The sequence below is a fragment of the Scophthalmus maximus genome, chromosome 2, assembly GCF_022379125.1.
Source record: "Scophthalmus maximus strain ysfricsl-2021 chromosome 2, ASM2237912v1, whole genome shotgun sequence".
In the NCBI taxonomy this organism is placed as follows: Eukaryota; Metazoa; Chordata; class Actinopteri; order Pleuronectiformes; family Scophthalmidae; genus Scophthalmus; species Scophthalmus maximus.
Window position 1 is genome coordinate 10,786,118 of NC_061516.1, and position 25,643 is coordinate 10,811,760.

At 44.2% G+C, this 25,643-nt stretch overlaps 1 protein-coding gene across 4 annotated transcripts in view; it reads left to right on the forward strand.

Annotated features, from left to right (window-relative positions):
• The window catches only part of srrm3 (serine/arginine repetitive matrix 3), a 66,613-nt gene that overhangs the window by 27,473 nt on the left and 13,497 nt on the right, over window positions 1-25,643 (forward strand). For 2 of the 4 annotated variants that reach the window (XM_035626381.2, XM_035626384.2), the window contains exons 2-9: window positions 4,482-4,587; window positions 7,089-7,395; window positions 16,061-16,162; window positions 21,272-21,385; window positions 21,965-22,045; window positions 22,535-22,603; window positions 25,005-25,040; window positions 25,327-25,377. In XM_035626381.2, the coding sequence (XP_035482274.2) occupies window positions 4,488-4,587; window positions 7,089-7,395; window positions 16,061-16,162; window positions 21,272-21,385; window positions 21,965-22,045; window positions 22,535-22,603; window positions 25,005-25,040; window positions 25,327-25,377 (860 nt within the window). In that variant the 5' untranslated portion in view covers window positions 4,482-4,487. The remainder of the gene's footprint in view (window positions 1-4,481; window positions 4,588-7,088; window positions 7,396-16,060; window positions 16,163-21,271; window positions 21,386-21,964; window positions 22,046-22,534; window positions 22,604-25,004; window positions 25,041-25,326; window positions 25,378-25,643) is intronic. The other 2 variants (XM_035626382.2, XM_035626383.2) reach the window with 2 other exon arrangements.

A 25,643-nucleotide genomic window follows, 5' to 3' on the forward strand; every position in this document is an offset into this window, starting at 1 on the left:
AGAGGGCACGAGGCAGGCTAATCTCCAGATGACCCACTGACAGAAAGAAAAGCAGTTCAGAGAAACTGCTCTTATCTCCTTGGTAAAGAAAGGGATTTTAACAGTGTATTTCCGCGGTCCCCTCCGAGATGAGTCACATGGAGAAGTTTTATCGGAGTTTTTCTGACATCATTTTACCCTCCTCGAGTTGTACTTCGAAAAGAAAAGGGGGGCAATTTATTCCCCTCGGTTCCTTTTCCTTTCTCGTTCACAAAAAGCAATAAGACTCAAACTGGGTTTACAATAAAATGTTTTCAGTTCACTCTCGGCGGCACACTGTGGCAGTATCAGGAAAACCTGCTTCGCTGGTTAAAAGAACATAGAGGCTTTAAGTAGCCGAACTAAGGCCGGAGATGAAACCTGAAACACAACCGAAGCTGTATCCACTGAACGACACGTGACGAACAGCTGAAACCATCACTACGCTCCTTATGGACTATACTGCCATGACCTCTCTTAAATTTTGTAACTTATGTACGTTTCGTCTTCAGCCCCTTCGTGTGGCTCTGGGTGGAAAAGTCGAACTGGACTTTTAATGAGATCCGCTCACTAATGTAAATTGCTCTTCGGGGTCAGCAGGGTTATATTAGCTAATTAAAGTGGTTGTGTGGCAGATTTGAGGCGGCACAGGAGACTCGGGTTTTAATTGCTATAGAGACGTCATGTGCAGCATGGCTTACGTAGAGCAAACACAGTTAGGTAGGCAGGTGTTTTGCATTCTGTTTGCTCCGTAAGCCAGAATCACATTTTGCTATCCGTTGGGAACATACATTCTGCTGGAGACATGTGTCTTCTGGTTATTTGAGAGGACTCAAGGAAGCTTAATACTTTTCACATTAACTGCTGACTAAAGCCCAGGACTAGGGCTTCATTTTTCAAAAAGCATTTTGAGGTTAAGATGATCCAGAGTTTAAATGAACTTAAGAACCTGTCAAAGTCTAAAGGTGCTATATGTACATTTTCTCTGCTGCTGAATGTGGATGCGCTTCTGAGACAAGAGGTCAGAATGTGCCCTCGGAGCCGCAGGGAAGCAGAGCTTTTGGCGGGTAAAGGGATGAAGTTTGATGACAATGTTTCTGCTAGAGTGAAAAGTAAAAAGATGTTAATGTAATATTGGCTATGTATCAATTTAAAAACCTATATAGCCTCCTAAAAGCATCATATCTGAGGACTTTCTTTGAAATGATCGTAGATTAGTGAGCGACTCCCACTAATCTAGGTTAACATGCTCCAGAAGCTGCAGGAGGAACCAAAGAAAACATGTTTTACATTTAAAGTTTTTATTATCAGGGACACGGATGTTTTTTGTTAAGCTATGTTTGATGAGTGCTATGGTTTAAAACCCCCAAAAAATTAAAGTAACAAATATTGTATTCAATAACTGATTTGTGCAGTTGGCCCACAGCTTCTGTTTCTTCTTGTACCTTGTTTCCTGTCCATACATTGTCTTATCTTAGAAAGGCAAAAAATGCCCAACAACATAATCTATTTCAAAAAAAGGAAAGGGGGGAAAAAAAAAGGATCAGGAAATGGGCCACAGTCAATTTGAAAGTTAAACCTGTTATTTCCCACAAAGGGGAATTCTTTATGTGCAAATTTGTTGTTTCAGCTTTTTTCATTGATCAGAGAGACGGTTATAGATAATATGAAATCAATAATCCTGCATCACTCGTTTCATCTTTATGTGCCCTTTCCTCATAATCCTAATGTTTGCAGTGGAGATGTGCTGTAGTGCGCAGTGTATACTGACAGACGGGGGTGACTCAGGCACACAGACCTGAGCCCAGCTCTCCCCTGCCAGTGACCCTTCTAATCACATCAGTGTGCTAATCAGTTCTCCCCCGAGACACAGCACATGGCAGCGCTGAGGAGTTTATGAGTTTCAGCACTGTGAGTGTAGTTGTGCCACAAGCAGCAGCAGCGGCGGCAGCAGCAGCTGGAGCAGAGACACAAACCTGCTAAAGGAGAGAATCTTTTTTTTTTTTAAAGGCAACGTTTGATCCCTGAGGAACAAAGCAGGTCAAACTATTCAAAGCCCTGTTCCGAGGTCGAGCGTGTGTTTCTCCGGTTTGTCAGCCCGCAGCTGAACTGCGTGCCAGGACGGGCCCAGATGTCAGACAGCGTCACCCTCAGACAGTCATCCTCCGAGGTGATGCATAGAATGCTTTCTGCAGTGAAAGTGGGACAGGGGTGGTTTATTTCCGTCACACTCTGTCTCTGAGATTCCCTCGGATGTTTTTTCACCTAATGACAAAAAAATGTTCTGCCGCCCTCTTTGACTTGATCTCCATCTCTCTCATAGACTCATTAGTTCGGTGTGTTGATGTGAGACGTTATCACCCTCTCTGTGTTCGCTGCTTAGCACTAAAAGATGCAAAGATGTGGCTCTCGGCACTACACATGAAAGTGTAGTCTGTGTTTCCAGGTTCTAAACGCTTTGCTGGAATTCTTTAGCGCAGAAGCATCAGCGAGGCTCCTGCAGTCCTTCCCTCCTCCCTGTAGCCCCTCGCTCTTAGAGTAGAAGTCTCTCTCAAGCACAGTTTGAAGTCACACTCTAATTTCACTCTCCCAAAGCACCATCAGGAAAGTAAGTGAAGTGCTTTGCAGAAAACTCCTTGTGTGTCTATGATAAAGTCAGAGGAATGGGTGGCCTGTGCCTGGGCACGACTTTACAAATCAGAGCTGCTGTTTGTTGAAAATGTGCAGTGTCAAGAGAAGTCTGTCTCTATTGTAATATTAACTCTGGTCTCAGTGTGACTTGTTAATTTGCATGTGAATAAAACCCCCCACAGAGCTTTGATAGATAGCAGTGACTAAGAAATTACATTCATCAAAACATTTGATACCCCATCTAAAAATCAAACGGGGCCTCTGTGACTATTACTTCCTTTGTGTCTGTTACCATTCGCTCATTTTGTATGCACCTTCCTTCCAACTACCATTAAACAAAAAAAGGAAAAAGGAGAGTTGAGTCTGCTTGTTTCCCGGCACCCAACAGCAATCCAACGTGCCTGGAATGAAGAGCGCTGACCTTGGGAGAGCGGAACACATCCTCCCGGTGCCAAAGTGCTAAAAAACAAAACAAGAGCTTCTAGCCAAGGGCCAGATTATTTTGGCAGAAAGGTGTGATGGGAGGAAAGAGTATAGGAGACAGAGGAGAGAGGAGTACAGTCAGGTCTGACTAAGGCATGTGGACACAGAGTATATCCAGAACGCCTCAGATAAGTTCTCTTTTCACAGTGGGGGAAAAAAAAAAAGGATGTTTATTTCAGCTTGCTGATCTCAGTCAAGGTCAGGCCCCCTGTTATTGCCACCCCTCAATCACAGAGGAGGTGCAGCCACCACTGAGTGAGATCCAATCACTGGAGCCTTTGTGCACAACACAAAGTGACCTGCCACACTATGAGAGAGGGCCAAGGGGTTAGAAAAGGAAGAGGGAGCTGGCTTTTAGTGAGGAACATGGCTCCAAGGGGACCAGTCCCACCTCTCTTCTTTTTGTTATTGTAGCAGCTGAAATGGAACCAAACAAGTTCTAAAAAATGCAGGCACGCTGTTGTATTTGTATTTCTCCACTCTAATTGCAGTAGGTTCCATTAACCAACAGATTCAAATTAGACAATAAGATGGGTCTAGATTAATTCCTGCCATGAAGCTGGAGTGTGGCAGACATTTTGACCTTCCATATCGATGTTGTGTCAGCGGTATAGATACAAGTGCAGATTGCAGTCTGCCACTACCTACAGTATTCAATATTCATTGATGACCGGCTGCCAAGAGTGCCTCCATTAGAATGAAAAATTCACATGCTGATAATGATTAGATTGCCTTCTGCATTTCTCCTAACGTACATACAGTGCTGCGTCTGCAGCATTTAAAATGTACAGATGGTCATACACGCGTGCGTTGTGTGTTGAGAGGACCCTGCTGTTTACATTCACTAGCCTCTTTGTTTACGTGATCAGATTCAGAAAACATACTGTGTCAAAATTGAGATGAATATGTTCCACCATCTTTGATGGAGCACATCCATGTGTACAGAAACCCCACACGGCGGTGGAAAATTGATTGCAACGTTGCTTCACTCTTCCCTTGTCAATATATTCGACGATGACTGTTGATTAATATACACGTGTTAATGCCAACTTGCAAAGAATTGTGTAAGTTAAAAGTTAAGAAATCAATGTAATGACACTGTGGTTGAAGTCCAGACAAAAGCCCCTCTGTAATGTCCAATTAGCCGAATGCAACATTGGATTGCTAATGACATTAATTGAGATTATTATACCAGCGACAGTGTAAGAGAGAGATCATGATGCTGATGTGGAAATCACAGGCACCCCTCAACATTTTGGTGCGTACGGGCACTTTCCACATCCACTCTGATTGTCATTTCACACGACGGGCCTGTAAATATATATTTTTATATATATATCTCTGTATAGGGTGTGATGTCAGCAGAAGATGGGCTGCGGAGCCAACACAGCAGACAATTCTGCAGCAGCAGCAGCATCCAATCAAGCCGACAGCACAGGAAACCCACGGGCAAAGGTTAGGGACAGACAATCTTCTTTCAGTCAGCGGAGAGCGGCCGTGAGCTAGCAGCTCTCCTCCCTTCTAATAGCAATCAGTGTCATTGCTCCAAAATGGGACTATTGAATATTCATTATCACATTATCTGTTTCTGATTTGAAATAACCGACGGTGACACTTACAAACGGTGTTTGTCGGGATGTGACAGTCTCCCACACCCCCGCGATGATAGCGGATGAGGTTGGTGCCACCATTATTATAGTAGATAACCTTCAGTCCTTGTGGAGGACTCTCACTCAATTAACTGTGTGCTCAGCTTCCTTATCAGCGCTCTGTCAAGTCTCCCTTCATGCTCCGATTTTTTTTCTCTCCCATTACACAATTAAATGATTTAGTTGTCTTAATTTGAAAGAGAACAGATTTTGTGCGCCCCACCCCTCTCTTGGGGGAACAAAAGGAATGACTGTGGAATGATGAATTAGTGTAATGAGATGGCTGGGTATTTACAGCAGTCGTTTAACGTGGACCAGCCGTGTGGCCCGCAGCGTCTGACTCGCCACATCTGGCATCGTGGAGAATCTCATTTGCGATGGAAGGGTCCCTTTCTTGCAGATTTTTTTCACATGATTTCCTCATTTCATCTATAATTGTTACGGCTCAGTCTCAGACTGCTTCTCATGTACGGCCGGTTGCATACGGTGAAGATCATGGGGTTTGTTGCCTGGAGCAACCAAGTGGCCGAGACACGATTCGCAGGACAAACGAGAATAACCACGGCCGTCCCTCAGACCGGAGCAGACCAGCTCTCATAGTTAATGACAACCCATAAGAAAATAAAGTATATCATGAATGGTACAATTAGAATGAAATGGTTACAAGATTGTATCAAGCGAAAAGAAATACTTGGCATGCTGTCCCCAATCCAAAAAAACAACAACATGGGTTGGGATTTTTGGACTAAACAAGCTTCTATTATTTGCCTTCCATCACTTCAGTTGTACTATCTATTGTTCAATATGACAAAAAAACAAAAACACGTTTCAATCCCCATCCCCCTTAAAGAAAACAGTGATGTTGAATTCCTTGCGAACAATTTATTTATTTTTGGCAAAGCTTTGTCTCTGATTGCAAATGGTGTTGTTTCGCCGTATTCAGGAACGACGTACCAGTGGTGAAGCAGCATAGAAATGACTCCCTGCGATCGCACAGATGAATATACTTGAAGTCCTGGTTGATCGTTTTGTTTGATTGGACTTTGTTTTGTGTTTCTTCTCATTTCTTTTTTGTGGATGCTTTGTGTACCATACTTTCCTGTCAATCAGCTTTGTCTTTTTTGCTGAGTTGAAGACTGTCACTGCCACCGTGTTCTGCAAACATGTGGACTTTCTTCAAAGCGTGTATAGAGTTCCTTCATGTTGCTGAAAGTCCCTTTTGATAGATGAGTGCTTTTCTCCCCACATCTCAGGCCGGGCGTGTGTGCAGATGAGAGATCGCTGTCATGGAATATCAAGTGCTGATTTTCTGTATAATAGATTTAGCGATAATGCCTCCTGCTGTCCCGCCACCTGTTCCGTCAGCCGAGAGCCGTGTCGCTGCGCGCAGATCCACGGCTCGTTTACCAGCTCGCAGCACTTCAGAAAACAAGCACATCCCCAATAACTAGTCAAAGAGAGTCAGAACCAGCTGAAATTGAGACAGTCAGCTCGAGCTGCCCACACACTCAGATATGTCTGCCGAAGATGTAAATGTAGCTGTGGAGTTTTGTCCATCCAGCCTCAAACTATCATTCTGTCTTGCATGTGTGACAGTGATGAAGTGCCTCAGCTGGGCTTCTTAGGCTGCTCGCTGAAAAATGAAGCCATTAGCTGCAGAGGGAGAGGAGCTGCAGCGCTGGGGCGACCGAGGCTCATGGGCATGTGAAGGTCTCCCCACTCTTCCCTCATGATCTACATTGGCCTTAACAGGACAATCAATCTTAATCGGAGCCCAGTGTATGCAGCACTTGTAACAGACACTTTTTTTTTGTCCCCCACACAAGAAATGACCACCTCATCATTTCACGAGTAAACCAGCCAGAACCAGAGAGGTTGGCGAAGTCGAGAATAGAGCGCAGTCACACAGTCGATACAGTCAGGTGATATCATAGACCCTCCTCAACCTGCCTTGTGTCTTTCCCTCCCTTCCTCCTCTCATGTCCATGTTCATGTGTGGTATAGGACCTTGGTTTACAGCTTCAGCAGCTGGGTTCAGGAAATCAGAGAGTTTCAATCAAGAACATTCTATTTTCACGTTTTATTTTATTAAACGTTCACCATGTATATAAAAATTATTCACTCTCACCACCATGAACGGTAATAAATGCTGACTATCTAAATCCCCCCCAAATGGGGGTTCTTGAAGAAATGGGATGTTCAATGTTCACATGAAATGCGACTACAATAAAATTCCACTGGAATACCGCTGACAATTCCTGTCTCCTCGTCCCTCAGATAATCCTTTTTGTGTCTGTGTCTCCGCAGAGTCCATCATCATGTACGATGCAGCGAGGGTGCCATCCCCCAAGGATGGTGCGAATGGGGTGGCCCAGCCAGTGGTCCCCGGGGCGGGAGCAGGAGCGGCTGCAGGATCAGGAGTTGCTGCACTGACTGCAGTCTCGCAAGCTTCAAATGAGGCGACACAGCTAGGTATGGAAGAGGAGGAGGAGGACGAGTCCAAAGCAGAGCCTGTCCTGGTGAAGAAGCCGCACAGAGAGATTCTGGACCACGAGAGGAAGAGGAGGGTGGAGCTCAAATGTATGGAGCTCCAGGAGATGATGGAGGAGCAGGGGTGAGTTAATGGGATGAGCAACCAATAACGATAACACAATTAGTATCCTTATAATTATTTTTATTAGTGTTGTTATAGCAACAATCAAATTACTGTTAAATTTTTCGTCAATTTTGGTTGCAACTGGCGGCTGTTTCCAGAGAAAAGGTTACATGAAGTTTAGTGGTCGCCGATCAACACTTTTGTAAAACTGGTAAAATAATCTGGCGGCGTGTCCTGGCGAGGTCCACGTCTTTATGCTGTCCGGGTCTGATTACGACGATTGTCGCCTGTGGATACCTCCACAGGGGACGGCGATGAGCTGCTCACTGCAGGGACAAACTACACACACAAACACCCACGCACACACCCACACATACCCACAAGACAGACACAGGAAAGAAGTTGATTCATTTTGGGATCTGACTTTGAATGCTCGTGTGGGCAAAACTCACAGAAACAAGTTTTGGGGATCAGAATATGAAGGTGATTCTAACATTACGTACAATACGTATTGAGCACAGAAACATTTAAGTTGCACCGAATACATTCTGTTTTTTAACAAGAAGGTATACTCTCCTTTTTTTTGGCTGCATGGGCATTTGATGTCAAGCGACATCGCTGCTTTCAGTGAAACAGCAGTTGTTTATCATTTCGTTGCCGTTCACTTACTGTGGAGCCGGTCGGAGAGAAACCCATGCAATGATACTGTGTGTAGTCGAAAAACTTGACATTGACATGGTTTGTGCCTGTAGAGGTGCTGAGTTCACAAGCTGCAGCAAAACATTGCATTCAAAATCTGTTTCCTGCCAAAAGTAATTTTCTTCGCAGCACTGCGAAGAACATAAAGCAGCAGAGGAGGGGACTAAACATAAGGCACTGTGTTTTTGTGAGGAAATGGAGCAGGGCAGCTGTATTATGGCGATATGGCAATTTTTAGCAACCTGGGTTGGAAATGTTATCAGTAGCCGTGATCTCTCATGACCAATCAAGTCGTTTTCATTCGCATTCAAAGCAGTGCGTTCTTGTATAAAGCTCTGGAATAACGTGGGAAGACATTGGGAGGTTGCTCTGGTCCTATGATAACCTTTTCACAGCACAGGAAACAGTTGAGTATTTAGTGAAGGACTCGACTGAGACTGTTTTGGCAGAGACCTGGTTACTTCCTGCTTGGCCAGCTGCCCCAGATAACATAAGTGGCAGTGTTCACAATTAGCAACCCAGTGAAGGGCCGTGTCCTCTTCACTGGACTGTTAACAATGACATGGCATGGTTGGGTGCCTGAGGAGAAGCAGGGAGGTGGTTAGGTTCCTCAGGTTAAAAAGATTGGCAGCTTCATGTGTGTCTGGGGTGTCCACACTGTTCCCCAGCTGATGGTGGGTTATGTTAGAATGTTAGGATCCAGGAAGTCAAACCTTTGAATTTGTTCTAGTTTTATGAGAGAGAGAAAACATGAAAATGATGTGGTTAAAGCAGATGGGAAGAAGAAAACCTGCCAAACCCATTTAACCAAGATCGCAGCCTGTAGCTTCATGGCAGCAATATGAATTTTTACCTCACAGATTAAAATTGTATACACACACACACAAGCACCATTTTAAGCATAGGGATAAATGGAGCTCCATACACCAGCAGCAGCCATTATGCTTCACAATTCTGTGTCTCACTGATGCAACATCACTCCTCTACGATGATGCACCAACACAGGCCAACACAGTGCAGTCTGTTTCGATAGCATGATACAGTGTGTCCTTCAGCAGAAAGTCAGGAAGAGCTTGGTTTGCTTTAGAGCTGTGTCCATGGAAATAGTAGTGAATGCAGTTGGTCCTAATCCACACACACACACACACACACACACACACACACACCATAAGTGTCATAGGTAACATGACATTACATACTACAGACTAACATACATTTCCTAGAGACTTACACAACGTTTTCCTAATGTGGGACACATTAGCCCGTCCTCAGCTAACTGCTTACCAGTTTGAAAGGCCACACACACACACAAACACACACACACACACACACACACACACACACACACACACACACACACACACACACACAAACACACACACACACTGTTGCTTGGATAACCATGGCTCGCAGACAACCTCTGGGCTAAGTGAGGCTGTTATTAATGACAAGCTCTGTGATCCTGTGTTGGTACAAAGGAAATTCACTTTCCCACTGATATCTGGTGACATTTTTATTCACGTCACCTTTGTCATTATAGAAACTCTGCTGCTCCTTGGTAGATTATGGAAGGGGTGAATTGATTGAATAAAGGGCCAGCTAATTCTGAAGGTTTTTTTTGTTGCTGTTAAGCCTAGAGGTGAAAGGCGACGGGCACAAACTTAAATGTCAGAATGTGGGATCTGCGTTTTTGAATGTGGAAAAAGAAATTGCACCTAGTTTTGTCTGTGTTCACTCTGGTGTTCACTTCTCTGGCCATAATTGACAAAACTGATGGAACCATTTTAGCTGAAGAGGGGGTTTGCGAAGATGAAGATGGATTTGAGTTTTCTTTTTCTACCCACTCGTTAACCCTTCCCTCCCTCAGTAAGCATGACTGGGCTTGTCAGGCAGTAGGACCTCATTAAGACTGAAGGGTATTGGTGGAGCTATGGCAGGCTGACGCAGCTGAACAGGAACTGCTGGAGTATACAAAAGAAAAGAAGGGGGTTCGCAGTTGCCATCTGTCATGGTCCACTCATCTCCGGACATAGTTGCCCCTGGTTTGAGAGCCATGTAAAAGAGCCATGGTGTCTAAGTGGAACACTAGGCTAGTGTAGCGGCGGGCAGCAGCTTGGCTAATGATCACAGTACACGACGAGACCAGACGCCCTCACTGGCCAGCTCCCGCTCGCTCCTCAGACTGCATGGGCTCTGCTGGCAGACAGCCGGACTTGAAGGATGGCGACCACTCAGCGAGTGTTAAAGCTCCGGACGGACTCAACTCATCTCGTTAAGCTATAATAAAAGGAGAATCTCATTTGCCAGCTTGGCTCAGCGCAGCTCATCCTGCCTCTCCAATTTCTAATGTGCATCTTTAAATGACGGCGTGTGTGCGCATGTGTGTGTGGGTGTGCGTGTGCGTGTGTGTGCATGTGTGCAGGATTAAGGGATAGAGCTGGGGGATGAAACACAGGGGTAAGAGACAGAGAGCAATGCCAGACATTAGACACAATTAGGATGGTGGCTGGAGTCTGTTTTCATTTTTTCTGGATTTAAGACCGAGGGCTCAGCCTCTACAACGTCATCCACGAGTCTCCGCCCAGACCGAGGCCTCGGTGCAGGATTAGGCAGGGGGCGCAGGCTGGACACCTGCCTACTTCTCTAACCCTGCCAGCATGGAATACACTCTTTTGCTGAGACAAGACCATGAGGATAACTAGTCTTTCATGAGTGATGGCCTCACCCTGGGAGCCAATTAGACAAGACGCAGCAATTAACAGAGTCTGTTCATTTAGCTTTCCAAGACTTGGCAGGATCCCCAATTCACTGGTGCATCGAGTGCTCTGCTATTGCTATTTTCTGTATATTAGATGGACTGGAAGAGCGAAAGGGATGATCTGTTAGAGTAGCTCATGGAGGAGATGGCACATACCTGACACACTGAACCTCCTTGATACATGCAAAGTGTCTACTTTTACAGAACTTTGGGCAACTTATGATAGCATAACCTACTGACTGATTTCCAGCTCAAGGACTGCTCAGCATGCAAGGGCTCAGACGCTATTTCATGGGCGTTTTTCCACACTAATTGAGCCATAATGATTGTGCACGATTTTAACTCCTGTGGATTCTGAGCTTTTTTTCCAGCTCTTTAATGAGCTGCCTTCACATGGCCTCGCTCTGTATAAACTGCCGGCTGCATGGGGCTCCCTTTAAATACGTGGACCCAGCATATGCATCCACACAACTAATGCACACACACACACACACACACACACACACACACACACACACACACACACACACACACCCACAGAGTTAAGTGTGCATTGGGTCTAATAATGTATGTGTGAAAAAGCATGTGCTACTAATGGCAAGAGCTTTAATAACAAGGGGGAAGAGAGAAAATGCGGTTGTCACTGCTTCACCAAGCAGAAAAAATTTTATGTGCATTGAAATCTAAGTACATGTTGTTTCAAAGTCAAGTAGAGAGGTGTAGCCCGGCACAAGCAAAACAGACGGAGCAACACAGGGATGTATAGGACGACTGAATTTGCAGATTAAACTGTTTACGGTGAATTCAGTCGGAGAGGAAAGAGATGGCCTGGCTTGGGATCTCTAAAATTGCTCCAAAATAACCCCCTGCTGCCTCAGCAATGCTCAGGGCATGTGAGCAGCTCGGATCTTATTAAGAGAGCTGCTCTCGGGGCCTCTAAGGCCGAAGCAAATAACGATCTGTGCTCTGCTGGAGGTTTTCCTGCCGGCCAAAGCCTGTGTCCTATAAGACTGTAAATTGGATGGGGAAGAATCTAAGGTGCAGCGATCCATTTTATACAACGTGAAAGGGGGACTGGGTGCAGGATGGGAGATGCAGAGTTAAGGGGGGGGGGGGGTTTACAGCAAGACAAAATAGCTTTAAATGCTGTGGTGACTGTAAAGTCTTTGGGAAAGCAAGCAATCAGAAATGGCCTGACCTTTCATATCCAACCTGAGGGAAAGGGAAAGGTGGACTATCTATTAACTGTTATCTCACCACACCGTCTCTGACTCGGGAGAGCACCGATTGAAAATCCACTCCGATTGAGAGTTAAGCTACTGTTTCCCCTTCGCTGGGGTGTACTCAGTAGGTCTGAGCTTAAATAGAAATCTGGGGGTGTTCAGGCGTGCCTCGCCGTGTTCCCGGCACCATTCAATCTTCCTAACTACATTGGCATCACTTTGCCTCTCTACTCTTTGCGTGTGTGATTGATGGCTGCAGAGTTTCGTATAAGTGTACAGCGGCGCCCGGGGAAGACTTGTGGAAAAAGGCTCTTCATACGCCAAATGCAGAGACATCACTGGCGCTCAGCAGGAGCACACACACACACACACACACACACACACACACACACACAAGCAGACAGCCACACGGCCGGCAAGTAGGCACGTTGCCGTCAAATCGAGGACTATCAGGCCACAGCTATTCATTTTCCAGGATCATGAGCTAATGGGGGAAATCTGTGGGTGCTCGGAGCTGTCTAATTACTCCAATCAAGTTCTTTAATCGTGGTGATTTTTCACTGCTGGGCTGGTGGGGAGCCCCTCGCTCTGATCGATGTCCGCTGTCTCTCCCCGTCCACATCACCGGAACTTTGCATGCTCTAGGCGACGGGCCTGGGCTAAATGGCCCATCATTTTGGCTCCACTTGGCTAACTCCGGTCTCTGAACCAATCCCACCTCATACACATACAGGAACACACGCGCACAAATGAAAATACACCAGTGAATTTATTCTTTCATTTGAACTCAGCGTTGCCAAGCTTCGCTGAGAGTGACCACTCCAAACAGCCCCACCAATGCGCCGTGTCGATGCACAGCAGATGGTGCACTAGACAGCAGCTACCTTTACAGCTGCAGGAAGTGCTAATTAAATGTGCACAGGAGAGATGTGTTTGTTTCGGTGTGCTAATTGCTCCTGACTAAGCCCTATATGTAGCCATTTACACTGATAAGTTCCAAGCTCATTGTGGATTTTTGCCCTCACTTATCTTAAATGATACTTGAAAGTTGGCTTTCGTGATTGGAGGGGTTTTCAGTCTCACATAGACCTTTCAAACTTCTTTTTGTTCCTAGATTTTTCTCTCTGCAGGTGCACTTGCCAACCATTCACCAGGTACCTGCAGGCGTTCGAGTGCTGTGGGGGATTCTTTCCGGGCCCTATATTTTCTAAGCCCCGGGGCTTTTTGAGGAAGCAGGCGCCAGTGCTGGGCAATACACACCCTATACCGATCAAAAAGAAACACACTTTGCCTCGCTTCATGCTGTGGAGTTGTGCTGTGCTTCAGAATCGAGCAATTCAGTGGGTCGACTGAGGAAGCGGATCTGAAAGGCCATGAGGTGACAGAAGCTTGAGCCCCACAAGTTCTGACCCCAGAGAAAGCTGCAGGCACTAACACCCTCGCCATCATCAGCACAATGTCAGAGAGAAAGCCCTTCAGTCATGGCTCACGTTTGGCCAGAATGCATTCATTTTCATTGCCAGTATCCTTTCTGAGCCTTCTCAACTTTTTATCTATTTGTACGACCTTCTTTGATTCACAACAGACAGTGAAAAGCACACAGGTATGGACGGCTGTAGAGGTGTCAGGACGCGGCTAATGTATATACTTAAAGTGTGTATTTGTGGCCTCCATTGTGCGGAGCTGACAGCCGTTCGGCTGAAAGATTGCCATACAGCAGGACGTAATGGTGCTGTCACACTGGCTGGATTCTCCTCTGTTGGGCCATCTCCCAGCTGTTACAGCTCTCCATCACATTCCTCCTAATCTCATTCTCCCCCCCGCCCCCATCAATGTGCTGATGGCACCCTGTGCCGAATACATGATACCCGCCGCTATATTTAATCTGGAAAAAAAAAAAACACTCCTCAGACTAATGCCATTTCCATGCTGGTGCATTCTACAATCCAGCTTGTAGAACTGGTCCTGCCGTAAGCTGCCGTTAAGAGTGGGAGAGAGGTTCTGTCGCAACATTTTTTAGTACTGAGTGAGGGACAGTTCCGCTGTACTCTTATTTAACGGAGAGCTCACATGTCAATTATTGTACGGGAAAATTAATTATGTCCAAATGTTCTGTGCTCTTTTCGGTACAGGGCTGTTTTTCATATCATGGGTCAGGTCTCTTAGCTCCAATTAAAATAAACCCTAATGGGTTTTTAAGCTCTGATACTGTGCCCGCACTGAGACAACTGCAGGGGATTGTGCACAGTAAGTGCACCGTGGTGTTGCAACAACTTGAGCCCTGATTTTTTTTAATTTTATGTCTTGTTAGCATTATGGCAAAGTGGCACCACTAAAAGTATACACCTGAATTCCCTAGTAGCAGCTCCTGTTTGCGCATCCGTGTATTCAGATTTGATGGAGTAACAACTCGGGGAAGGAGAACACATTTCGATGCAAATTGCAGGAGAGGCGGTCTAAGGGTTTTAAAGCACCTTAGTTGCCTCCATGTGTCACACCCTCTGCTGCAGCTCCAGTTGTTGAGCATGTTGATTAGCGAGCCAACCGGTGAAAAGCCCAGAAGAGTCGCGGGCAGTTAATTTAAGTTAATGTATTGGAATGAGATGTTGTGATGTATCATCGTGTATATGATATCAATTTCCTGAATACAGTAAGTATGATGAAATAGTAGGGATAGAAATGATTTCCTTTAGTGTTGCTTCACAGCCTCTATATTTTACTCAGCAGATTATTTGCTCACCAGTTTCTAATCTTGTAAGTTTGTGGGATAATGATTTTTCCTGCCGTGAGCTGCAGTCAAAGTTAAAGCGAAAACTGTAAAATTCCCTTATTTACTTTCTTGAGAACAGCTCGATTAGAAGATTGATGCCTCTCTCGTAGCTGTTCTCTAAATATGAAGCTCTTGTTATTGAACTTGATTGAAACATTAAAGCATATCATTAGTAGAGGCTTCCAGTCAGTCAGACTCTGTGATGTCTGGATCCCCCCCGCCCTCTCCTTTCATGTTGCTGTTACCACAGCCCGGGCAGAATGTGGAGATGGTGTAAGATGGTGTGAATACATCAGGAGATCAGCGCTGTGTGCGGTGCATTGAAAAGGCCATGTCCTGTCCCGGACCTGCAAAGCTGTTCGCTGAGAATCTGTAGAATAGAAGCGACTTCATTCCCTCTGTTGTGCTTGTTCAGACAGGCTGGTTAAATTATTACTGTGTCCCTGGCAGAGCTTTCATCACTTTTTCAGTGGCAGGCTTGTGGTCAAAGGCTACTCTTTTATTCACAGACAGGAAGGATGTATCCCAAAATCTTTATGCATAAACAATTTGAACATTCGACATTTATCCTGTTTAGCACCAAGTTAGATCAGAATGAATGAAAGTGTAACAGATCACCGTGATGCTCTTCTGCTGCGCCCACTGTCACAATACACTGGGAATGAAAATAAAGTTAATTTTCCTATAAGAGAAAATGCATACAAATCTACAATGTGCCGCAGGCAGTGATTTTGTTCATATGCCACCGCGACGGTCCACAGAATTCTGTCAGTATCAGCCTGTGGAGAGCTCCTCACGCTGGCCCTCAGTTCCTCTCCGCCCAGCGAGTTATGCAGCGCTCGCCTGCAGAATAAAACATGACAGGCAGTCCAGGCCTGAGCAAGTACCTCTCCAGGGTCGGGAACGGTTGACAGTGAGTCATCAGAATATGCATCATTCGGCTGAGTATCTTTTTTTGGTTGGGATGCGGTCAGAAGGCAGTCTTTGACATTTCTGATAGCAGGGGATGACAGGGCTCCTGCACGAGCATCTGGCAGATATGACAAATGACAATTACCTTCACCACTGCCCCTGCTGCATTCATCACTTTTATTAAAAGCTGTTGCCTCAATTTGCACTACCTCTAAATGTCTTTACACAATCTCTGGTAAAAGACTGAGAAGAATTCACTTCTTCACCTCTGTCTGCTCTCTGATGAGTGTCTGTGTCCCTTTGTTTTCTGTCCGTCCACAGGTACACAGAGGAAGAGATTCAACAGAAAGTGAGCACATTCAGACAAATGCTGATGGACAAAGAGGGTGTCATCACCAGAGAAGGTTCACACACACAACCAGTGTAAGTCATCTTTAATACTTTATATACTCTTGGGTAGCTTGTGAATTCTCCCCCTGGCAGACAAAAATGTCTCATCTTAGCCTGTATATTATCATTTATTTGTAGATTTTTTTGTGTATTAACTAATAACCAAATTTGTCGAATTTAGGGGAGTAAAAAGTACTATATTTCCCTCTTAGATGTAGTGGAGAAGAAGTAACAGAAAATGGGAATGCTGAAGTAGAGTTCAAATACCTAAAAACTTTTTTAACTTAAAAACAAAAACTTAAAAACAAAACCGAATCCAAACAAAACCTGTGAAACTGTTAAAGGTCCAGTTGAAAATTAATGGAACAGCAACAATGGAACATAAGCGGTCTTGGTCAATTTTCATGCACTTTTTAGAACTCCGGCTTGTCAGTTTCCAGTTATGATAACTTTAACACGGGATCTCAAGGTTAACACCTCTAAAACACCAGTCGAGCTTTGACCTGCACAACTAACGGTGAAAAGGAATTAAAAGTTATGACGGAAAATTAAGATGTATTTCATATCTGTACAGAGCACATTACCTGCACAAATCCAAAGAATGTATTTTATTTATTCACCTCTGCGACCTTTAAGGATAAAGTGGTATAGATAATGAATTACGTGCAGAGTCATTCACCTTACGAGCCCTCTCCGTGCCTCACAAATTGTTTTTCCCCAGGGAATTTAATAAGGAATCCAAAGACTTTTGAATCAAATTTATTAATTACAAAATACTTTATAACAAATGGATCTAATAAAGCCAGACAGCAATAAATAACGAATGCAAACAGAAATTGATTTTGAAGGGAGGTATGAGAAATGGTCTGCCAGTCTGCTAATGTCTTCAGGCAGCCGCTTCCAAAGAATATGCACCATAATTGCAAAGGTGCAATGAATTTTCATTTAAATCCGTGGGTTTTGACTGGTAATGACCTTCTGTGAATAGACAGGGAATGGTTTTAAACCCTGGTGCTTTGAAAATAATCAGTAGCCTTTCAAAGTTTATTCCAAACTCTGCTGGAAGCCGCTGAGGCGAAGATTGGCATGATAATTGGCTATTTGTTTACCACTAAGCCACGGTGCAACTTTGAGCGCGAGGTGGGAGGGAGGACGTCTCATCAGATGGAATGATGGGAATCAAAATGAATGCGTATGTAGTCGTCATCGAAATCCCAGAAACACACACGCACACACACAGAGTCACAGTTACAAGCCTGAAAATATATGAAATGTTAACAGCAGGATGTGGGTGTGGTGGCCCTCCTGAGTCAGTCCATCATACTGTAACGTGTGAATGACTGACAGAGTTGGTGTTGTTTGTTGCCTAATGACTGGTAATGACGCTTCCTGTCTCACAGACGCGACTAATGATTTTCCCTCCTCTGCACCTCAGCCGGTGTCTGACATTTAACTGCACCGCGCCGAATTGTGGAGGGAGGCTGAAGGAGGGAGCTATAGAGGGGGCGGCCACATGCAGCATGGATGTAATAAACACGGTCCAGGGAAATCACAGAATAAAGATACAGAAAGCTCTGTTGGTTTGGCTATTTCGTGTTAGTTCGCTCTCAAGGGCACTTCTGATTCCGGTCAATTTGAGATTCTCACAACTTGCCTCAAATTCTGCAACTTTCCCCTTTGCAGAAAAGCCTTGATGTGGAAAATTGAAGAAGGTGGTAATTTGCAGGGTTGTTACCCCCCTGGTTCAGCATTCCCCCTCGCTTTAACAAGTAATATGTCAGGGGAATAATAATATTATAATAATAATAATAATAGTTCATATTGGGGCTGTGAGGGCTTCATTCACTGTGGTAAACAGCCAGCACCAAGCATGGATGTGCCAGTGATTTCATTTGAATGAATAAAAATGTGCCTTCTTGGCCTCTGGTCCTTTTAAATAGATACTGTAGGTGAAAAAAATTTAAGTGACATGCCTGAGCAAAGTCTTGAAAATAGAGAGGCATCGACACAGCTAGTTTAGTTGTAGATTTAATTATGTGCAGATTTGCTTCAAGATAGGAGGCTCCTACACCACCTCAAACATGCAGTTGCCTTCAGTGTGTTTGAGTTTGCTCAGCTGCGGGAGGTTGTACTCAGATGCCGTCTTTTCCACCGGGACTAGTGTTATTGACAGGCTGGGCCCCTCAGCTGTGGCTTAATACTCCTACACACTAGCAATAAACAGCCAGCAGTAAGCATGGATGTGCTAGCTCATAACTCTGTTTACCAATGTCCCAAATTGATTTCCTGCAGGATGGATGGGACCATAGAGCGAGGAAAGGAATGCTTCGCGTAAAGCCTCTCAGAGCTGTTCAGGCTTACTCACCAAGGCTGTCCAATCAGAGCAGGGTGCACGGAGGAGGTGACCCTGGGCTTTAAATAGCCATTGCAATGCCTGACACCAACCTTCTTCAATATGATACAGAATTCATCTCAATAGACAAATGGAGCTACTGTTCCAAAAGCACAGAAAATCAAGGTTTTTCCCCATGATCACAGAATTGATCGGCTCGGCTTAAACTCACAGCCCAGTCGATCCTTCGTCTTAATATGACCACCACAAAGCACTGACTAGATTTGCCCCCACCTTCATATTGAGGAGTGATCAATCCAACCTCCACCCACCGCCCCTCAGAATAACAAACTATAACTCTCTGCAGCAATAGAAATATATATATCGGGGCCTTCAGAGTGGCTGTCTAAATGGGGATATGAATGTGCTGCACTTCTTTGTGCCACCACCCCGAGAGGGCCTTGCCCATAGTCCATCACTGCCAGGTCCCAGGGACAGTGGCTGAATTAGGGCTGCCTCTTACCTCACCGGGGGGCCATTAAGCACAGGGACACTCACTCATCTGGTGAACATTGACACCGTCTCGATCACGACCAGACTGGACAGATGTCGCCGACATATTGGAGCATGGCATAATTTAAGAGATGAGAGGCAGGGAGGAGAATTAGTTAATTTATCACTAATGACTAAGCACGGGGGCCAATTGATAGTTTCAATTGTGGTTAATTGCTTGTTTTTGTGGTGCGCTTCTCTCCCGGCCCGACAGGGACACTGGTCTGAGACCAAATGCTAAACAGCAGCTAAAGAAAAACCTTTTGGTTTTTAAAAAGGCCGAATTAAAAAGGAAAATCCAACACTTATTGGAAACGCAAAGGTCTCCTCCTTTTATGCATTAGATGGGGGTCAAAAACTGCATGTCTGACATTTTACACGTATGATGGAGAACACAGCTCACAATGATCAATGCTTTCCAAATGAACGGTATAATACATCAAGGATGAAAGTGCTGCAATATTTACAAACTTTACTTTCATATCACTTTTAGGTTTTGTTGACCTCATTCTGTGTGAAAGATAAATATTGTACATGCATCTTCACTACGAAGATCACTATCTTTTACGCTTTATTCAATATTTAAAATTTGTCGGATGTTCAGTTCTGCCATCTTTTAAGAACACTGAAAATTACAAATTATGTTTTTATCCAAAACTGCAATGACTGCCATCAACTTGCAGTGTATGCTTTATCTAAAATGCCATGTAGTTGAAATTCATTCAGAGTTTCCAACTTTTTACATTTGAGCTACTTCATTCAAGTTTTTTCATGTAGACTGTGTCACATGTCACCACACCGCCCACAGTTGTTGTCTCCTCTCCTCAACAGATTCTCTTCTGAGAGATTGTTGCTCAAGTTCAAATGTTAACAATTTTAGTAACGCAAGTTTAATCATTAGAGTGAGTGTTGCAGCGCGTGCACACGTGTGTGTGTGTGTGTGTGTGTGTGTGTAGTGCTGTCATTGTGAAGTGAGGTAATTTTGCTGGTACTTGGCTTCCCCGCTGTGCCCAGTGGTGCTCAGCCAATTAAAGGCTCAGTTGCCTCATCTCCTCCCAACACCAAACCACCGGGCCTGTTCCCCGTTCAGGTCCACTCCACATTGTCCTTCCAGATACTTTACACCATTTATTTGTCTTTTTGTCGACATCACTCCTCCTCTCTGTTCCGATCTGATGTCAAATTGGCTCCAATTGTTGTGTTTGATCTCCTCACTCGAGATGCATTATCCTCAGCATTGTGTACTTGTTTTTTTTCTCGTAGCACTTCTACCTCTTCATCTCACTACTCCTGCCACGTCCTTGCATATGCTACATGACAAAAAAAAGTGGCAGAAAAGCAGCACATGCCATGCTGAGTTTGTAACGACACTGGGATGTGACAAGGTCAGAGAGATGGGACTGCATGAGGATTTAAAATCAATGTGGTTTGGGGTTTTTTTTATCAGATTTATAAGTCAGCATGGTCAAATTTGGAGGATCAGAGGAGGCCACAGAGGAGGGAGGGAGCAGCGGCACAAGGAGGATTAGGAGGCGGCTGCCATCTGTCTGTATATACAATACACTACGTGTGACAAATAAGCGGGAAGATATGAGTCCCACAAGCTGAGCTGTCAGACTGTGAGAAATAATGATAATGTCACTCACAGCTGTAGTGAATAAAGATTACAAATCACAGTCACAAAAGCAGTTCAGTGTGCAAACGATGATTAAAGAAATTGGGTCAGTCGCCACTGTCTTAAAGTAATGTTTTCATTCTGGGCCCAGGAAACCGACTCCGCACATCAGAGACAACACAGAGTCTATCTCCTCCCCCACCAGCCCTCTTACACCGACCTGCATCGATTACATGGTCATCGTTGTTGTCTTTGCTGTGAATAGCAAATTCCACTTAGAGCAGTTTACAATAAGCAGATCTCATCAAAGGTTGCTGTTTCCCTGATTCCCTGAGTTATTACAAAAAGTTCACTTTGAAAGTGATCTAGCGATTATATGAATTTAAAAAAAAGGTGACCATTTGACCATGTGGGATGGGCGGATATGTAATCATCTATTCATTGGATTGCCATGAAACCTTAAGAAGATATTCATGAAACCCAGAGGTTGATTGCCACTACTTTACTGATCCCTGACATTTCTAACTCCACCAGCATGTTAACGTTTATATTTCTTATGCTTTGATTCACAATGAAATGATCCCCCTGACTTTTGTCCGAAACTTCTGACACACTCTTCGCCTTCACAACCCTCATCTCTTAGCTCTTGTGTTGTCAGGGTCAACCACCTGCACTATCAGCCTGACGAGTATGAGGACCCTGAGTTGGCTGGCTATGAAGACGGAGACTACGGCCATGACTATCACAGTGACAGCAGGTAAAGCGCATGTTTAAAACACACGCGTACTCCGTCGACAAACATGCACATGAATGTCAACTCTCACCCCTCCAGTGATGAATTTAATCTGCCACGTTTTATCTCCTTTGCATGGCCTCGGGTGTTTCCCTTGATAATATTCATAAACATACAACTGATATCAGGACAAAAATGCTCTTCAGATCTATTAGCAAAGCCCCTGCCCAGTAATAATAATAATAATAATAATAGAGCACTTTTCATTGCTAAAACCAATCTCAAATAATAGTAATAGCATGCACCCATAGATAAGGGGCTCTTATTATTTATATTTGAAAGCCATAATGCAGATGGTCATTTAGATTCTCTGCATGTGTTACTTTGCAGACAAGTGTAATTTCTTGTTTTCCATCGCGAGACATACTGCATGAATTTTGTCTGTTATGGCAGAATGAACTCAGGAAATGAGAAATATACACTTGTTATTGCCACTGCAGCAAATAACTATAATCACAACTACCGTATAATCAATAACCACATTATAACAATCACTCGTAATCTCAATCCCACTCTCCCTCTCGCTCCGTGTTGCCAATTCAGAGTGAAGAGGAAATCAAGCAGCTCTCCATCCCCTCGTCCGAAGAAAAGGAAGAAGAAGAAATCTGGCCGCCGGAGGAGTAGGTGAGTGGAAACGGCTTACACTGATGAAGTTGTTTGATTATTTTTATTTTTTTCCCCATTTTCAATTTTTTTTATGAACCTTGTTGACTCTGTAATTTAGTGAAACTGAGTTCCGATTATTTTGGTGTGCATATTGCAAACAAGCCATCACTGATACTGCAGTTGTGGTGACGGCAAACAAAAAAAAAATCTGTCATGACTGATTAGCAAAGCATAGTTTTGGTAGGAGAGAGAATGACACTGAAAGAGAGCGAGTGAAGTCCATTGACAGTAAAGAGCAGGAAGGCAGAGGGGTGAATAGGGCTGGGGACAAAGAGAGCCTCGGTGTGAAAAATCTATGAGATAACACCTTCGCTGACAATGATCCCCTCCAAGGTGAAGTGTAACGAGCGATGAGTGAACAACCAGAATTTAGAAGCAATCTGTGTCTCATTCTGTAAACATGCCACTTGCAAAAAAAAATTTAAATCACTCTTTTTCCATTAACAGGTTTGGCAGCTCCTCACCCACGCGCAGAGAGAAGAAGAAAAAGAGTGGGAAGAAACACAAGCGAGACAGGTGTGTGTGTGTGTGTTTGTGTGTGTGTGTGTGTGTGTGTGTGTGTGTCTGCCTGTGTGGTAGTAACACGTTTCCCATATCAGCGACACATAAAATAAATAGTTGCACACTGGGGGACTTTGGAAAGGATATTGCCCTGCTCTTTCACTATTTATGGCTAATATTTTTAATATTATTTTCTACATTTATCTCTTGTTTGTGTGTTTGTTTGCCCCTCGGTGCAATAATTCAACAATTAAATTGGAAGGAAGGAAGACGGGAGGAAAGGAAGGAAGGGAGCACAAATGGAAGAAAAAGGAAGGGATTTAATAAAGGTAGAGGGTGAAGAATGAAAGTACCAGGGTAAGAAATACAGGAATAAGGAAAGAAAGAAATACAGAATTCAAGAAAGAAGGAAAAGGAAGGGGAAAAAAATGGAGTAAAAGAAAGTAAGTAAGCATAGGAAGTTAGAAAGACAATGGGAAAAAAGATAAAAGCTGAGACGAGATGGGAAACGAGCAAGAGCTCATCAGCAGATACCTCCGCAATGCCGCGGGATATCATAAGGACAATAAACAATTGTAGAGTTCCGTCCTCCAGTTTTTCTCATTCTCTGTCAGACTCGGGGGTGTGGGGATAAGTGGTTTGCTCTAATAACCCAGCCTGTATGGGGGCACACAACACAAGAAAAATGAGCCTCTCACCAAATTGCTGAGCATCACTGCGCTGCCCTGCTCTTGTTTCCCACCTCTCATCCATCCACACACATCCGAGTCCTCCTCTCATCCCCAAACCCCATTGCCAGCCTCACACCAAAGCTGCTCTGCATTGCAGGTACTGGTTTTTTTTTTATATGAATAATGTAAAAATGAGGTGGAGGGTGGGGGTACAGTCTTCTTTGATGCACCTTTTTAAGGTGCACTTTGGAATGGGGGGGGGGTTACTGTGATCCTGCTTAAATCCATGCCACTGATTGTTTGTAGTACTATATAGAGCTCAGTTTAAAGTAATAGATACAGGTTAGGCTCCCCCATCAGATGCAAAATTGTCTCACATATTCTATCCATGGGGTGAGGGAGAGTGTGTTAGAGATGAGAAGAATAATGAGCTCTCCAGAATACCACCTCTTATACAGTTGTCTCCAGATGATTCGATCCAGTGAGGAAACATGTGTTACTGGGGCCACAGCTCTGAGTCACATATCAGCCACATACATTACTGTGACAGCTTTATTGCTCCCCTCTCAGTGAATCAACACGTCTCAGTGGTGCTGCCGCTCCCTCCCACTTCATGCTGTAGGTGTGCAACACGGCAGGGGAGATGTAGGGCTCTTCAGGAAAATAGCAACAACCCTCACCGTACCTGTCTGACTAATCGCCATGGAAACTGCGATGGGGGTGAAAGTTATATGAAGGTGATGTGTCAGTCGCTGAGGACTGAGGAATGGCCAGCATCCCCATCGTTATACTCAACGCGCAGATAAAAGAGAATTCGCCACAGAGGCGCGCAGAGTTTATTATTTCCTGCTTTGTCGCAGAGAACAGCATCTTCGTCAGACAGAAATGTTAAAAATAAAAAAATAAGTTGCAGCACCCAGCACTTGTGAAATTGCAACTGGAAGAAGCTGCTGTGCGAGCCCCCTGCGGGGACATCTCTGACCTTATCTATAGGTGTATACACGTGATTCAGATTGATTAGCAAGGAGGGCGCTCACATGCACATCATTAAAATGTGCAGAAATATATGCTGAAATATTCCATTAGTTGGCACATGAAAATACATGATCCCTCTGCTCTTCAGAGTATATGTTCATATTATATGATAAAACCTTTTTGACTTACACTGCTTTGTGTGTCAGAGCCTGTATTTGTGATATTTGCAGTGCAATTCCTATTCATATGTCGAGTTGTATTTACAAATATTTCAGTCCAAACAACCACATCCAGGACATGAGCTGTTGTCTGTATAGTCATCATAAAAACACTGCTGCTGAATGAACTGCATGTGAAGCTTAGACACCTCCGGCAGCTTTAAAATATGTAGTCTCAGTATTCTTTGGGGTGAATTTGAAAATATGACGTTAAAAAAGGAAGCATAGAAAGGTGGTGCACAGATCGATGACAGCACAGATTAGATTCTGGGCTCAGCCTCCAGCATTTGTTCAAAATACAACCTTGGATGTCCCAGAAACTATTCCAAGAAGCAGGACTTTAATAATTCTCAGGGCCACCACCAGATGTGGAACATGCACTGATGTACAGTGAGTGTACCATTTCTAGGTAAGAGGCAAACCATATTCAGACAGCCTGCTTCTTGAGACAGCAAATTATATATGAATTATTCAATTGAATATTGTGCGATAACTGTGGCTGTCGTGATACCTGCATCATAATGTCTGTGTTGTTTTTTTTTGTTTTTGTAGATCTGCATCTGGCTCCAGGAAAAAGAGGAGATACAGGTGTGTATGAAACAGGACAACAGCAGAGCATTACACAATTGGCACTGTTGAAAAACCTTGTTCATGACCGCGTGCATCATGGCGAAATGCTGCAAATGACTTTTCTCATGTAATATGTGTGTGTTTGTGACATTGTAATTTCTGCCTATTGAATACTGTATGTTCAAAAGACAATGCAGAGTCCATATGGGCAAGAACAGTGCGTTGTTTGTAAAAAGGGAAATGTTCCATAGCTTATATGTACTTACTGCGGAGTCATTATCTTACATGATGACATTTGTTTCAGATCGGGCAGCCCAAAGAACAGACACAAAGACAAGAACAAACAGAAAAAGAGGTGAGACCCACAGAGAATCCCTCTAAGGCCATTTACATGCTAATGTTGAGCTGTTAGTTTTTTCTGCCGTAAAAAAACGTGATGTTCTGTGCAAAGGCAGTTGGCAACATGTGAGAATCATTTTGGCACAGTTTGTCTTCTGTACACGGTAAAACAAACAGTGAGCAGCCGTCTCTGGCCTCAACAATGGCAACAATAGGAGTCGCATCCAGTCTCATAAATTTATATTAGTACTTTACTCCCATTATCTCAGGCTCAGACTCTCG